This window comes from Cuculus canorus, chromosome 1, assembly GCF_017976375.1.
Source record: "Cuculus canorus isolate bCucCan1 chromosome 1, bCucCan1.pri, whole genome shotgun sequence".
Lineage (NCBI taxonomy): Eukaryota > Metazoa > Chordata > Aves > Cuculiformes > Cuculidae > Cuculus > Cuculus canorus.
Window position 1 is genome coordinate 140,678,335 of NC_071401.1, and position 14,562 is coordinate 140,692,896.

General features: G+C 37.3%; 1 protein-coding gene across 4 annotated transcripts in view; it reads right to left on the reverse strand.

The window, feature by feature from the left end:
- Window positions 1–14,562, reverse strand: part of PTPRO (protein tyrosine phosphatase receptor type O) — a 150,441-nt gene that overhangs the window by 41,467 nt on the left and 94,412 nt on the right. For all 4 annotated transcript variants that reach the window (XM_054056282.1, XM_054056281.1, XM_054056280.1 and 1 more), the window contains 6 exons: window positions 12,784–12,936; window positions 10,722–11,168; window positions 9,567–9,728; window positions 6,702–6,901; window positions 4,635–4,755; window positions 1,997–2,190 (listed from right to left, as the gene is read on the reverse strand). In XM_054056282.1, the coding sequence (XP_053912257.1) occupies window positions 1,997–2,190; window positions 4,635–4,755; window positions 6,702–6,901; window positions 9,567–9,728; window positions 10,722–11,168; window positions 12,784–12,936 (1,277 nt within the window). The remainder of the gene's footprint in view (window positions 1–1,996; window positions 2,191–4,634; window positions 4,756–6,701; window positions 6,902–9,566; window positions 9,729–10,721; window positions 11,169–12,783; window positions 12,937–14,562) is intronic.

The window sequence follows — 14,562 nt, forward strand, 5'->3', positions numbered from 1 at the left end:
CAAAAATATTCTTGACTCAGATACCGTCATGCCAAAATACTTATTCTTTCCAACTTTAAAGTGTATTTCTCTTTGGATTGCCATTTATTATAAATAAAATATAAATGAAAAATAAACTACTTATGAGACAAAAAAAATTATATGAGATATAAATGAAGTATAAAATGAAATACATTTTATATTATAATATCATATGTAATATTTAAGTTAAAATTCAAATACTTCCATTGAAATAACAAAACCTTCCAAATACTTAATTTTATGTTTAAATGAAAAGCATAATTATATTTTTAAAATTCAAAATAAACATGAATTGGAAATAATTAATTTTTTCAACCAATTAGAAATTACTATTTTTACAGATCTCTGCTGTTTGCAGTGGCCTTTTTTTTCCCAGATACTAGAAGCCAATCCAAATATAGAGTTTATAGACTATTCTCTTTATGCTTTTTAGAGAAAGCTGTATGAAATTAATTGAAACCTTGAAGATGCTTGGACTTCTTTTGACATGCCCCTCGTACAATATTGCAATTACGACATTGCTTTGACAATTTTAAAATAAGATGCAGAGCACAAAATGTATGAAGCAACTAAACAAAGTGAAAGGGCAAATTCAATTCACTCATCAAGTGATAACCCTTTGGAAAATAATTGCTAATCTAAGCTATTGGATACCTTGGGTTTTGTATTTCCCTGCCTTCTCACTGGGCTCGGCACTCATGCTCCAGAATACATCCCTCAGAGACACCAGTAGATCACAGTGAAATTTGTGGGATGTGGTGGGACCCTGGAGCAACCCAAACAAAAGTTCACCAATACCTACCTGTATGTTAAATGCTGTAACAGAAGAACAGGGAGATACTTTTTTCTAATTCATGCTTACTCTTTAAAATTATTCTTTAAGAAACACTCATTTGGGCTGTGATATAGCACTGTCGCATGTCAGACTAAAATTCAGACAAAGGAATTCCAACTTGGCTTCCTTTAACAGGATTTGCAACAGTAAGGGAAAATATCTCATTTTCTAATGGAACACGTTAACTCTAGAAGATGGCATTCCTTCTAAGATGACTTGGATCACTCAGGTATTAATCTGGTTGTGCTGAGTCACAATTACAAGACATTAATTACTCATTTGTAAGTTATTTTTGGTTTTAATTTCCCTGGAGATTTATGTACTAGATTGAAAGTCACGTACCCAATTACAGTTAAGCCGCTGTAGCCAAAATGACTCCATAAATGCTACTACACAAATCAATTATGATAAACCACTGTGGCTCTCACAAGCAGCAGAAGTTATTGCTACCCTTTTTGCATACTCACAACTTTCTGAACAACCAGTTTCAGCTAAAATTACTTTTTGTCTTGCACTGAATAAAATCATTTCACTTTCTCTAGGAAATAAAGGAAAAGAAGAGGAAAATTTCTTTTATTTCTGAAAAGATGAGTGTGCATATATGTGTATGTGTGGTATTCTAGAAATCGGTCCCTACCTAGCTGAAAACGTAGCATAAGTCTTTGTGGCTTCAGAAGCATGAAGACTATTTTCACAACAGCATCTCTGCAGCTAAGCCTTCTAGATAGCACCCTGCAAGACTAACCCGCAAGCCCCAAATCCGTATCATCCATATTAATTATGTAGATAAGGCTTCGGACTACGACTCCTAAGGAGAAGATAGACTATTTAAAGCCTTGACTGACAACCTGACCCATGAACTGAAGCTGCCTCTGGACTTGCTGAACATGCCCATTTGTCAGCAAAAAAAGAGGGTCATCTACCTCATAACTCTACTTAAAATTTAGTATGGTTCAGCTGGCAATCCCTTGCTTCAGAACAGAAAATGCCTCCAACATCCTAGCCATTTTCTCTGCTTTGCCTTGAAAAATGTGCCAATGCTTACATATATATTCATGATGGAAAGCCTGGGCAAAGAAATGTCACAAGGTGCCAGGGCCACACAGGCATGGGAAAGCAAGTCAGTAGTGATCACTTTACCACAGAGGCAGTTAAGGAGACGGTCGCTGCTATTTCATAGTACGTTGTCCACTCAGAGGTCATCGTTGATGGGTTGAAGTAAAACATTTCTACAACGTATTTCCTGAACACCCCAAGGAAAGGTCTGTTCCAGCTCAGAACCACAGCAGTAGGTCCCAAAGGGTAAAGCGTCAGATCCTTTATTCCAGTAGGCACTACAAATCAGAAATTGTGGTTAGCAATGTGTGTGTTATCAGTTACACTTCATTTTAAAACAATAACTTTCCTTAACTAAGTTCTACCTACTTTTGGTTTTTTCCTGACATCATTGATTCCCAAGAGCTCCTTTGTCACAAGTAGCTGCATATGATTTTTTTTCAGCATTTATTCTTCAGTGTGTTATGTTTAGCTTTTCATAAATGACTACAGACTACTTGGTATTTTCTGCTCAGCTTGAGATAAGGTACAGGGCTTGATTTTTCATAAACGGAGGGTTCCATTCTACTTTGCTCAAAATCAAAAGCGTCAAAAGCCATAACAGTTTGGGAAGATGAAGACTATGAGAAGTAACAGTTTTTATGTCTATCCCTCCTTCCCTGGGTAACCTAAAGGTGCTGTCATGTATTTGCTATTCTTGCCTCACAGATGATGACACTGAGAAAGAGAAGTCAAGTGATTTGAAAAATGTCACACAAGGGTCAACTTCTGCAACCTTTACTTGTCTGGAAAGCAATTCTTCTTCATGACTTAACCGAAGCTGCCTAAATAAATACTTCGCTAACATTTGCAAGGGTTGCAGAGGCCCAGTTATTGCACGCTGGGTCAGAGCCAAGACCAGGACCCAGATTACTTCAGCCCATGTCAGCATGACTGCCTTTCCCTTTATAAATCATTTACCATATCTTTTCTCTGCTTTCTCTAAAGTGTTAATACTCACTTAGTGAAAATGAGGCTTAGGATAAACATGGAGAGAATTGAATACTTATGAAATTGTGTTTTAACTTCTTTCAGTTTCATTCATCATTAATCACCACTAGTAATATCACAGAACAATTTGTCTTACAGTTCTAACATTTTAATATCAAATTCAATCTCCTGTTATGAAAAGAGAATCTCCTATTGTTTTACTGCATAAAAAACATCCCCTTTGAAATAATTGAGATGTTTTGTTTAGAAACTGATTGCCATTTTGAGTTTAGTAAGAATCTTTTATGGTTGTGAAACCACACAAAAGTAGAGAAAATGTAGGAACTGATTTACTACAGGAATATATGACTTTACTTTCTCAAATAAAAATGGAATTTTGCAGATCTGTGAAGTAACTAAAGTGAGAGAGAAAATGAAAAGCATTTGTAAAAATCATCCAATAACAGCAATTTTAATAATAAAATATATGGGGTTTTGTACTTACTATTTCTTCCTTTTTTGAACTATATCATACTCCCTTTTCAAACTGTTATTCAGACCCAATTTATGGAAATATAAGGAGATTGCCTAAAATGAAAAAGCTTTCACCATATTCACTAGTTCACATATTTGCTTTCCTTTAAGGATTCAAAGCTTAACAGGTTAACCTTGTTTTTTTCTGTTTCACTTTCTTCCCTATGTCACAGAGAGGAAGGAGAATAAAAAATATTGAAGGTCTCTAGCTTTCAGACACCTCCTCTCACACAAGGCAGACATTTTGTCACAATGAGAACTCTGGTGACTCCAGCTAAATATTTCTCTGCTAACATAACTCTATATACTGAATCTCTTTCTCTTTGCCCTTTCTCTTCTTAATTAATTTTGTGAAAGTGGTAACCTTTACAAACAAATTGTACTGAAACTAAAAGATACTGAATTCTGTCCTAAGTGACTCTTTATTTAGGAGTGTGGTGGAAGCCTGAATTATAAGCAAGAGGGCAGCAGCTCTGCCTGTTGGCCATAAAAACACATTTTTGAAAATATTACTCTCAGTTTCAGAGTTCTTCTTATCTTCAGATCCCAAAGCACAGAACATCAAGATCCACCACTAAACTCAAGAAAATCAAGGCATACACAACTTAAGTTGCTGATGGTCGTGCAGTACCACAGTATATAAGCCGGTTCTCCTGACTTTTAGCACTGAAGCCTTCAGACTGGGCCACATTACATCCTTCATAGAGCACAATTGCAACAAACGTCTTCACAGCAGTCCTGCATATTTCATGAGTCAGTGGGAATGAATCACCTCTAGGAAGTGCCTGCATCTCTCCATGCACCACAGACCACCTGTAGCTTAGGCTGGCTGTACCTAAGTGAAGTAGCTCCCACCTTAAATGACATAGACCATAAGCATTGCTAGAAACAAACATATATTCCAGTGCCCAACGGTAAAAATGGTTCTTTCCACAGGGCTCTCTGTTGTGAATCCTGACTATAATTGTTCTCTAGTTAAATTTGGTAGTAACTTAACATTTAAAGGTGAAATATCTATCTTCCACTGAAGGATTATTTTCCCCACCTCAGTAAAGGGCTACACAATGCAAGAAAAATATTCTCAATAAGTGTTTATTACATATGAAACAACCGACATGACAATTTTGTACTCTTTCATGAGCTCTAGGGCTTAATGAATACACTATATACATTTTAAAACAAAACAAAACACATAACAAACAATAGATGCAGGGGTTACCAATGGAAAATGTAACAGGATCAGAAGGTGGTCCAACCAATGGTCCTTTCCGTAAGTAAACCACAACTTGGTACTGGGCACCAGGAACAAGGTTTTCAATGAGGCTGCTGCTTGAATTCACCTAATAGGAGGGAAATGCATAAGATACAAAGTACCTAGTTAATAGAAAGAAGATTGAGACTGTCCATGAACTACTCCAGTTACAAAAAGCATGATTCTGAAGACACTGGCATCAGCAGTTAAACCTTCATTCATTAAGCCTCAAATAGAAAAACTGTGAGAGTAGTCAGAACTGACCTGACAAATAATCTGACTCACAGAATCAGACTTGTTTTGCCATATAAAGTCAGCTATCACACTGTACAACCATTCTCTCCTACTGTCAGAATTTATTGAAATATTCAGGCTATATTATTCATATTCAGGTGACATTATTCAGGCTGGAGAATTTAATGGTTTGTTTTCAATAAAAGTCTGAGGTTTTTCATCAACCGTCTGATTCATCTGCAGTTATTTGAGTTGAAGACAGCTTCATGGGAAAGTGGTCTTTTGAATGCAAGCGTTAAATGACTACATGGTGAAATTAGAGAGAAATTACTCTCTTTTACCTCTCCTGCACAGCACTACAAAATCTAAGGCTCCTTGTGATTTTCTAGAAAATTCTAGAACTGCACGCTGATATGTCCTACTATTATTTTCTTTGCAACCTTTCCAAAGTCTGTATCATAGCCGTCCTTGCACTGGTGTTTTATTGCAATGAACATGACTGTATCAGTGTTAGCACAGACCTAGCGAGGAAGGGAATCTGTCTTTAGCAGCTGCTTCAGAAAGGTAAATCACTTGTAAATGATGCACAATGGTAGAAATGGATAGAACTCTCCAGTGAATTTTGCCCTTTTCAGCTTGTCAAGGAGAATTCAAACCAACAGACATTAATAATTTCAGATATAATAAGCTTATAAAATTTCATTAGACATGGTATGAATATTTGTAATAACAAAAAGAAACTAATAACTGTATTTAGACCTTTCTGCCTACTTGCAATAAACACACATTTACTTTTACAGGTATCTTGTTTATTCATGGATTAGCTTTAGGTATTTGTTTTTGAGATTACAGTTGAATCTTATACTATCTATTTTCCTCATACATTATATACTTGCTGTCTTTGGTTTATAATCATGTACTATATTGGTTTGCTTCCTGACTGCACTTTTAATAAATTACAAAACGGTTCTGAAAAACAGTTTTCAAATCATTGTCTAAAGACACTTCAAAGTGTTAAGGTTCATGGACAATATTGGAATAAAACTCAAACCATTTTGTCAAAGATTAATTTTAAAAGACATTTTTAAAAGATGCTGGCCCCCTCTAGTAATTAACATGCAACTGTAATCAGATACGATGTGGGATTGTACTTACTAAGAGTTTCAAGTAACAGAAAACTGCCATATTTGGGAGTTAAGGATTCTTGATCATTGTAAACACATCCCATACCGTAGCCCTAAAGAATTGTTGTCCATCCAAATCACAGGCAGTACGGATTATTATTTACTTCCCAGTACTGACACCTTTTTTTATGGATGAAAAGAAAAAATTACTTCTGACTACTTCCAAACTTCCAGGAAGTTTAGAGTCAGGATCTGTATTCATATATAGGAAATCTAGGAATGAATTTGTGCTAGTTTGTTGATAATCATGCACGTGAACATTTTTTTTAATACAAATGGATTACAGCATATGCCTAACTGCTATTATGATATGGCACCAATTTGCTTACTGCCACAAAAATCCTTCAGAGGGTACAGTGTAACTCAAAAGCTTTAACAAAGGATTGACCACAGTCAGTCCAGCAGAAATACAACTTCAACACTAATCTGGTTTGCTGCACCGTGTCATTCCTGTATGCCATGCTCCCCTTTGCATCAGCCGTGTCTCCTTAGATTGCAGAAGGGAGAACCTACTGCTGTGTTCTGCAGCCCTGAGCCTGATAGGGCCCTTGGGCATGACAATCTGAAACACCAGGATGATTCTATGATTCTATTATTTCGTATATTTGAAAAGTACCTGAGTACAGTAGTGTTTTTCAAGCCTTTGGCTTTCCTTTTGCTTCTGACAGGTGAGGGAGACCACAGACACAATAGTGCTGTTGCCACCACTGTCTTGTGATGCTGTCCAGGATGTCAGGGCAGTAGTGGAGCTTAGCACCGTCACAGTCACGTGCTGGGGTTTTTCAGTGAGCTCTTCTATCCATTCACCTGTGGGGCCTGAGACATGTTGCAAAATCTCGTTAGCAAGCCACTCTATGCATGTGAATTATATATGTCAAAATGTCCTTTCACAGGATTATTTACTTCTAGTGAAAGAGGCTGAACTGACCATCACCACAGTTAGGCAGTGAAGACGGCAGCCCCTGGGAAATAGCGTGTCGCTGCTGCTATTTCACCTATAGCAGAGCATATGATGAAAGAAATGTCGCTGTTTGAAAATTCAGATTGCAGTATTCTCTCTTGCTTACCATAAGCCACCCAGCAGGATCAGATTTGTTGCAAGTGAATGTTTAAAACAGTGATATCCAATAACGTACATATCAAAGACAAACACTAAAGGATAAGCACACAAATTTTTTTGCCTCTCTACATACTAACATGCCCTTGATGTGTACTACAGCCATGAAGTGTGAAAATCAAGTTCACAGAGGTTACACAGAATCTCATTTTCCATCAGATTTTTTGAAGTATTTGGTAGAGAACACAGAGTTAAGTGTAGACAAAATAACGATTTGGAAGCAAACTTCAGCTAGACTTGTTCAAAATTTCAGATTTTATGAAAATTGTCAGCTTTTTTTTGTCACTTCTTAAACTATGCTTGTGGCAGCTCTCTCCTTGACATTCCTCCCTCCATGCAATTCTAATGGCACTTTACATTTACTGAGAAAATAAAACAAATGCCAGAGAAAGAATTTACTGTAAGGTCTGCCTGTAAGATTTGACAATCCATAATGCTATCTGGGTGCGACAAAAATGTTATGTAATACAAGCCAATGATTTGACAGGGTGATTCACTGACTGAGTGCTACAAGGATAAGATAAGGCTGAAGCTATGAGTAAAATTTATTCATGACAGCAGACCCACACCTACTCAGGTAAAAAGAGCAATTTGATCATTAGATTTTTCTCTAGAGCAAGTACGTTTAGCTCTTACTAATGAGAAACTGTTTCAGCATTGGCATTAAGGAAACTGAGCTACCTCATGTCACAGCCCAAAGCCGTAGTTCCCACACAAAAAGCCTACTTGATCAAACTCATAAAGAGGAACAGAAAAGCAATTTCACCTTAAGAGTACTTACACACATCTCCAATTTGGCGTAGTACCAGAAACACATAGAAAATCTGTCTAAAATACTAAGGATCTTGTATTTGACAGAATACATAAGACAACTGCCAAGAATCCTCATATGGTTCTAAAAGCTTGCAAAACTAACAGACAAACCCCCCCAAAACCAAATGTTCCCGTGTGTTATATGCAAAATAAAAAATATTCATTACATTCCTGTAACATCTTAACACTTTATACCCAATGAGATTCAAGCCCATCCTTAACTTAGCAATCCATATACATATACTTGGGATTAATATTTTCTCATTTTTCTCAGGTCTCTGTCCCCAATTAGTAGACTTCATGGAGAATACTGTGTGTGGCTTAATGGAGAAGTCACACCTTGTAAAATGGAACAGCATTTGGTACTCACAGTAATTTTACATAATTTATTTGATATACTACTATACTAATCTATATCTTAATGTGAAATTAGAACAGCAGAGACTCTTTCCCTCATATGCTGCTTCTGGTTTTCTCTTTGTTTTTCCAAGTACTGTTTCTTTCAACTATAAAGTTGTTAAAAACATAGGAGTGATAATGGAATTCAGTTACATGCAGTTAAGCATTATGATGAATTTAAGCCTAAATAGTTACTATTTGTAAATATGATAACCTACCAAAGACACAATTTTTACTAGTAATACACTTAAATATTTGAGTACATTTAGTTTTAATAAGAATATTTCTGCCAGCCTTATCTACATCTTGTTGCAGCATTATGATCAAGAGAAGATACTATCCTCCCGCATGTAAAATTGTGTAGTCCTTCAGGTATTCCCCTGTTCTCATTGTATGCACATTTTGTAGGCTATATCTATTTTCTTCAGTAAAAAAAGGTACAAAGGTGACCACAGCCATCAGAAAGATAATAATCTGAATTCACCAGCACCTATCTCAACTGCTGACCTAATTGTCAGTCATGATACTAGTTTACACAGAAGTGTGTTATTACTTTGTCTTTCACTAAATCTTCTGTTAGGAAAACCTAGGATTCTGCAGGGAAATCATAAATTACTTTTTCTCCTCTGAATTTAGCAGGCTGAACAATTCAATCTAACATAATTTGCCCCATGTTCTTTCAGAGACCATGTAATTTCAGAGTTCAGTGTTTAATTGTGCAATTCCCACACTCTCATGCCCTTCATCTCTAACCTGGTACACGCAGCCTCAAGGAGTAAGGAAGTTAAGTGTTTTCAAGAATCTCTATGCCCACCGAATTAATTCTCAGAATTAAATTCTCTCTTTGAAAAATGCAAGAGGGAAACCTGTTTCAGTGAGCCACTTCTAAATACTGGGCAAGGACTCTGTCAAATACATCACCTGCTTTCAGTTCTTAGCTCTGACAGGATGGCATGATGAAGGTCCATCCAGGCAGGATATAATACATGCTTCCACTATATTTCCTTTTCTGGCACAGGAAATTCCAGAAGACTAGACTCTTCTGATCCTGCAGCATATGCCATACCTGCCACACTGCTCAAACTCCATGCATGAAAGTTATATTGGTCTTCCAGAAAAAAAAAAACAAAACTGCTTTGTTGAGATACTTACTGATGTAAAAGTTAAGTGTTTTTGCTGATTGACTTCCCCGAACTTCACAAGAGCCAGAGGAGCTAAACGTTGTTACAGATAGCTTATATTTTCCTGGTTCTTTCAGTTCAGCAACAAATTTGTGAGTGTCCTCACTTACTGTCAAAAATTCCGTGGAGTTCTCTAAATCAGAGGGGAAAAAAGTGTGGATTAATTGAAATTTCAAAGGCTCCAGCCACTGAAAAAAATGATTTATTTAAGAAATGCTAGTATTGTTTCTCCTGTGAGTTTAAAAAGTATCCAAAAAGACTGGATTTATGTGGGTAGTTCTATTTCTTGCCATCAGCAAAAGAGCAATTAATGACCAAGGCTGCAGTATAGATGTAGAGAAACAATAAACCCAGAACAAATTTTATTCCGATGATAAAACAGGGATGCCATGACTGTGCAAGTAAAAAAACTGCATGACATGGAAGAAAAAGAGCTTCCAATTTTCTATCTATTGCATTCTTATTCTGCAAAAGAAAGTATTTGCCCTCAAATTTGTGGGAAGACTTATGAAAACTGCTTGTCAGGAAATAAAATTCATTTAGATAAATTAGATTATAAGCCAGAAAATCTTTAAGCAACACGGTGATTTTCTTGCAGCTCAATTACTTGACGTTTCCTCAAGCTCTACCACAGCCTCCTTGTGGCCTAAGAAATATGTTTGGTAGCTGTCCTTTGAAAGAACCGTTAATCTCAATCTAAACTATCTTTTCTGTATGCTCCTTCCAGCCAAGGTCCCTGAGAACCTTTCTCAGTGGCAGACAAAACTACATGGTATACTGTACCTTCTTTGTCTCAAATTTCTATCAGCTTGTTGCTCCTTTCTCGAATATCAGAATGAATTTACAATTACTGCAGTGTAAACAATGCAGCAATGTGTACAACAGTATAAATCTTGTTTAAAAAAAAAGAACTGCAAACTGCAGTTTATTACACCTCCTTTATTATTTTTATGATGCCATGTCAGAACTAGATGCTGTTTAATGCACAAAACTTCTTAAGAAATACCTGAGATCTAACAAAGCCCTCTGAAGCACAGTACCAGGTAATTAATAATTTTTAGAGGAGACAACTGAACAATGGAATTACAGAAGAGAGGTATGAAAAGGGTATAAGACTTTGGTTTACCTTCTCTTTCAATATTGATATTGAAACCATCAAACGCAGTAGGTGGCTTTGGTGGTAACCAGGTCAGCACCATTTGTACAGGAAGGAACGAAGGAGGCTCTGGTGTGAGTTTTCCAGATGTGTTGACATCATTGGCCTCATAATCACTGGGAACTGCATTGACAAATTCCTCTTCACCCTCTGAAGACTCAGCTTCATTAGACCACCAGTAGGGCTGTGATGTGGTTTCATACTCAGTCCTGTTATAGCGGTAGTCTGGCCAGTCTGTGGATGTGTTTGCTGCTGGAATTTCAGGTGCATTGTTGGAAAAATGGCTAAGTTTTTCTTTCCTTATAATTTCTTGTGGTCCCATGAATGACTCTTCTGCAAAATTGCCACTGTGCTCTTCCCAGTTGTTTCTGTTGATCGGTATGATCTGAACGGAAATGTTTCGAGGTGGGTAAGGAACTAAAAGAAAAGCAAGGATTAGTCTTTTAATAGGTAAGTTCTGTGCAACTTTATGATGTGTTAATTTCCAGAGAAATGTTTGCAGAAAAATAATGCATCTAGGGGTAATTTTGAAATAACTTGTTCTTACTAAGATTCTTCCTTCTTTTACATACATTTATAGGAGAAATGATTCTAGTGGGATCAAGATGAGTATAAATACACAGAAGAATCATGATTCAAGAACACCACGAAGAAAAGTAGAAGTGAAAAAACAGTAAATCAGACTTCAGTACTATTACAGCAGCAAGATTTTTCTAGTGTGAATTTGTAAGAGTAGATCTTCATTTATTTTATTGTGTCTTCCAAAAAGATCTTGGTCATGGCAAAAAAATACTTCTGTAGAAATGAAATGTAAAAACATATGCAAAACTAATATACGGCATAGCTGATTTTTAAAAAGTATGACCTTCATGTTGCTGTAGGGCTTTTCGTATGTTTTCAGCAGCTACCTTTTCACAAGCATTAAACATCAGTTTAAATTTTAATATTTGTGAAAGCTTGATCTTAAGGTTTGGGTCTCCAGAAGACAAGAGCCTGGCATACTTCAACTTATACCAGAAGGTGAACACACAGCATTTTGTCTGCCGTACTGTAATTGTTTGTCTGACTGCCCTTACACACGGTGAGAGTAGTCTCCGCAAACAATTTTGACTGGGACTTTTTAAGCTGGTACCTTATAACAGATTAATTTGTTCACTTTCCGTGTCCAAGCCATGTCCACTAATACAAAACTAGTCACTACAATCTTATTGCAGTTCATGAAGGAATGAGGGATGGGAGGGGAGCCAGAAAGAAAAATGTGATCCTGTTGCTTGCATTCTTATGGTTCAATATCTCAATAACTAAATTTAGGATCCTCAGGAGAGAACTCAGCTGGCATACATTGGCTTTTTTCTGTCCAAGGCAAAGGACCAACACTAGTGCATTCATCTGAAGATTTGGCCTTTTCATTTTACCACTGGTTCATTTCACTTTGGACCCTAGAAAATGTCTGTGGTCCAACAGATTAACAGAAAAGTTTTGGGCACCATCCCAGGACCAAATTAAATTAGTTCTGGACCCTGAACAAATGCAATTTTCAGCCTTTGCAACACTGCTGTCTTGGAAATGAAAAAGTTCATGCTTCAGGGCATAAACTGGCTGCCAAGTGGGGCGACAATGACATTCTTCTCTGTGATAGAAGACTGCAAAATGAGGAAGGCCTTGTCCAACAGTTTAGCTATGATTCACTGCGCAAGGAGACAAACCAATATAGACAGATAATAGTATGCTCAGTGAGGCTACTTCTGTGGCTTAAAAATTAATTCCTAGCACATGGCCTAGGGTACCTCATGTGAAGCAGAATTTATTTTCTGCAAAGGAAGCTTTCTAACAAAAACACTTAGGCAAATTTCCCTTTGCACTGCATTGTACACATAGCACTGTGTAAATAGCTGCAGCATCTTCTTCCCATGCTCCTGGCCAGGAGCAGTTCCCAGAACCCTCCTCTCTGTGAGATCAATCTCCTCCCCACGGCAGAAAGGAAATCAGCCATAGAGACTTAGAGCAAATGATATGCAATAATGTTCTTCACCTGTTCTGTGCTGTTTGGGCTCATGCTGGATCCCACTGTACTCCACTAGTGTGCTTTTATTGAAGGTTGCTTCTGACACCAATTGAAATGTGATGTTGCTGTAGCATATACCTGGTAGCCAGTGGTTGAAAACTGTTTTACCTTTAAAGAAATCTGCAGAAAAAGAAAAGAAGAAAGGAAAAAAAAAAAGAGGAAAATACATCAAATGTTCACTTTCTGATAATGCTGCACTTTCCTCCACATGCTGAACTGGCAATGCTTCAGATGTTTAAGCATTGCTTTGCCTGGTCTGAGACATGAGATTCTAATATTCAGTTTGTCAACAATTTTCCTGGCTGTCAAAGCCACTTTGCTATGAAAAAAAACAAGGAGGGGGGGCTGGGAAGCCCAGCACAAGGAACATGAACTACTTTTCACAGGAAAGGGAACTGAATCTGGCAACCTGTTTCACGTGACACTGAATATCTCAAAGAGCATCTGACAGTTTCTGCAGACCTTTAACTGCTGCACGCAAAAGCCTCCTTTTGCTGACTGAGGCATAATGTTCAACGCAGATGCTCAAAGGCCCATCCATCATGCAACTGAGTGGAAGCAGTGGTATTGAGCACTTGCACCATCAGTATCCATGTGTGCTGAAGAGAAGCTGTTTAGGGGTATTTGGCCACAAGAAGGAGTGCGCAAGTTGATTAGTGAATCTCTTAATTCAGGTTGACTTTTTTATTTATCAGCAGCTGTAGCTACACATTATAGCCCATGGAACCATGTATTAGCTGTAGAAGACAAAAATAACTCCTGCTATACCTTATGTTCTCTGGAAAGAAGTCACCTATATATTGTGCTATGATCCAGAAACAACCTTCCTAACTCGTGGCACTTCACAGAAGTGAACACACAATTTCTAGCCTCACTCTATACTGAAACAAAGAGACTGCAAAATTTTCTGACCCCCTTCTGGAGGTGCATATCCCCCTCTGCTGTCCCCCTCTGCTGACTTTAGAAAGAGCTTACAACAACCAGACTTCTACTTTGGGAATCTTAGTTCAGAGCCTAAAACTTAATCCAGCATCTTCTAGATTGCTCCAAAGCATTTTACTGCCACTATGCAACATTAAACCATTGCGGTTTCGGAGCCCACAGTGTATGCAGGTGCCTTTCTCCCCTCATAGGATGTTTTTCATAGGACAGTCCCATTTACATCTTTGAGACAGATGCTAAGCTTAAGCCATACTGCAGGATAAAAGGAAGTTCAGTTGTAAACCATTAAAAAAGAAAACCAAATTTGCTCTTCTTAGATTGTTATAGATGATTAGATTGGTTGTTTAAATTGTTTAGACAGTTGTCTAGATTGTTAGATTGATTGCCCTTGATTAGATTATATTAATAAAATTAAAATTTTTTAAATGCAGCAGAGATTATTAGCTGAGGTACAACACTGAATACTACATTAATATACAGCACAGTACCGTTAGCACTGTGTCACTGCATGGTGATACAGAACTATCAAGTCTAAATCCTGTGCCAGGATTCAGGTGTCTTGAATGGGCTTCCCAGCTCTGGGGAATCCCAGAACTTTCCTATCAGCTATTTACTAAACATGAAATCTTGGCCAGAGGGAAGAGACTGGCAAATTTTAATTCTTTCAACTGATACAAAGTCATCTAGGGATTTCAGTCAGAATATCTAGAAAGTAAAAAGATGTCTCTGTCTTTCCTACTGAGTTTTGGGTTTCTTTTTTTTTTTTTCCTTTGTTTTGGTTTGGATTGTACTGCAGTAGGGAAG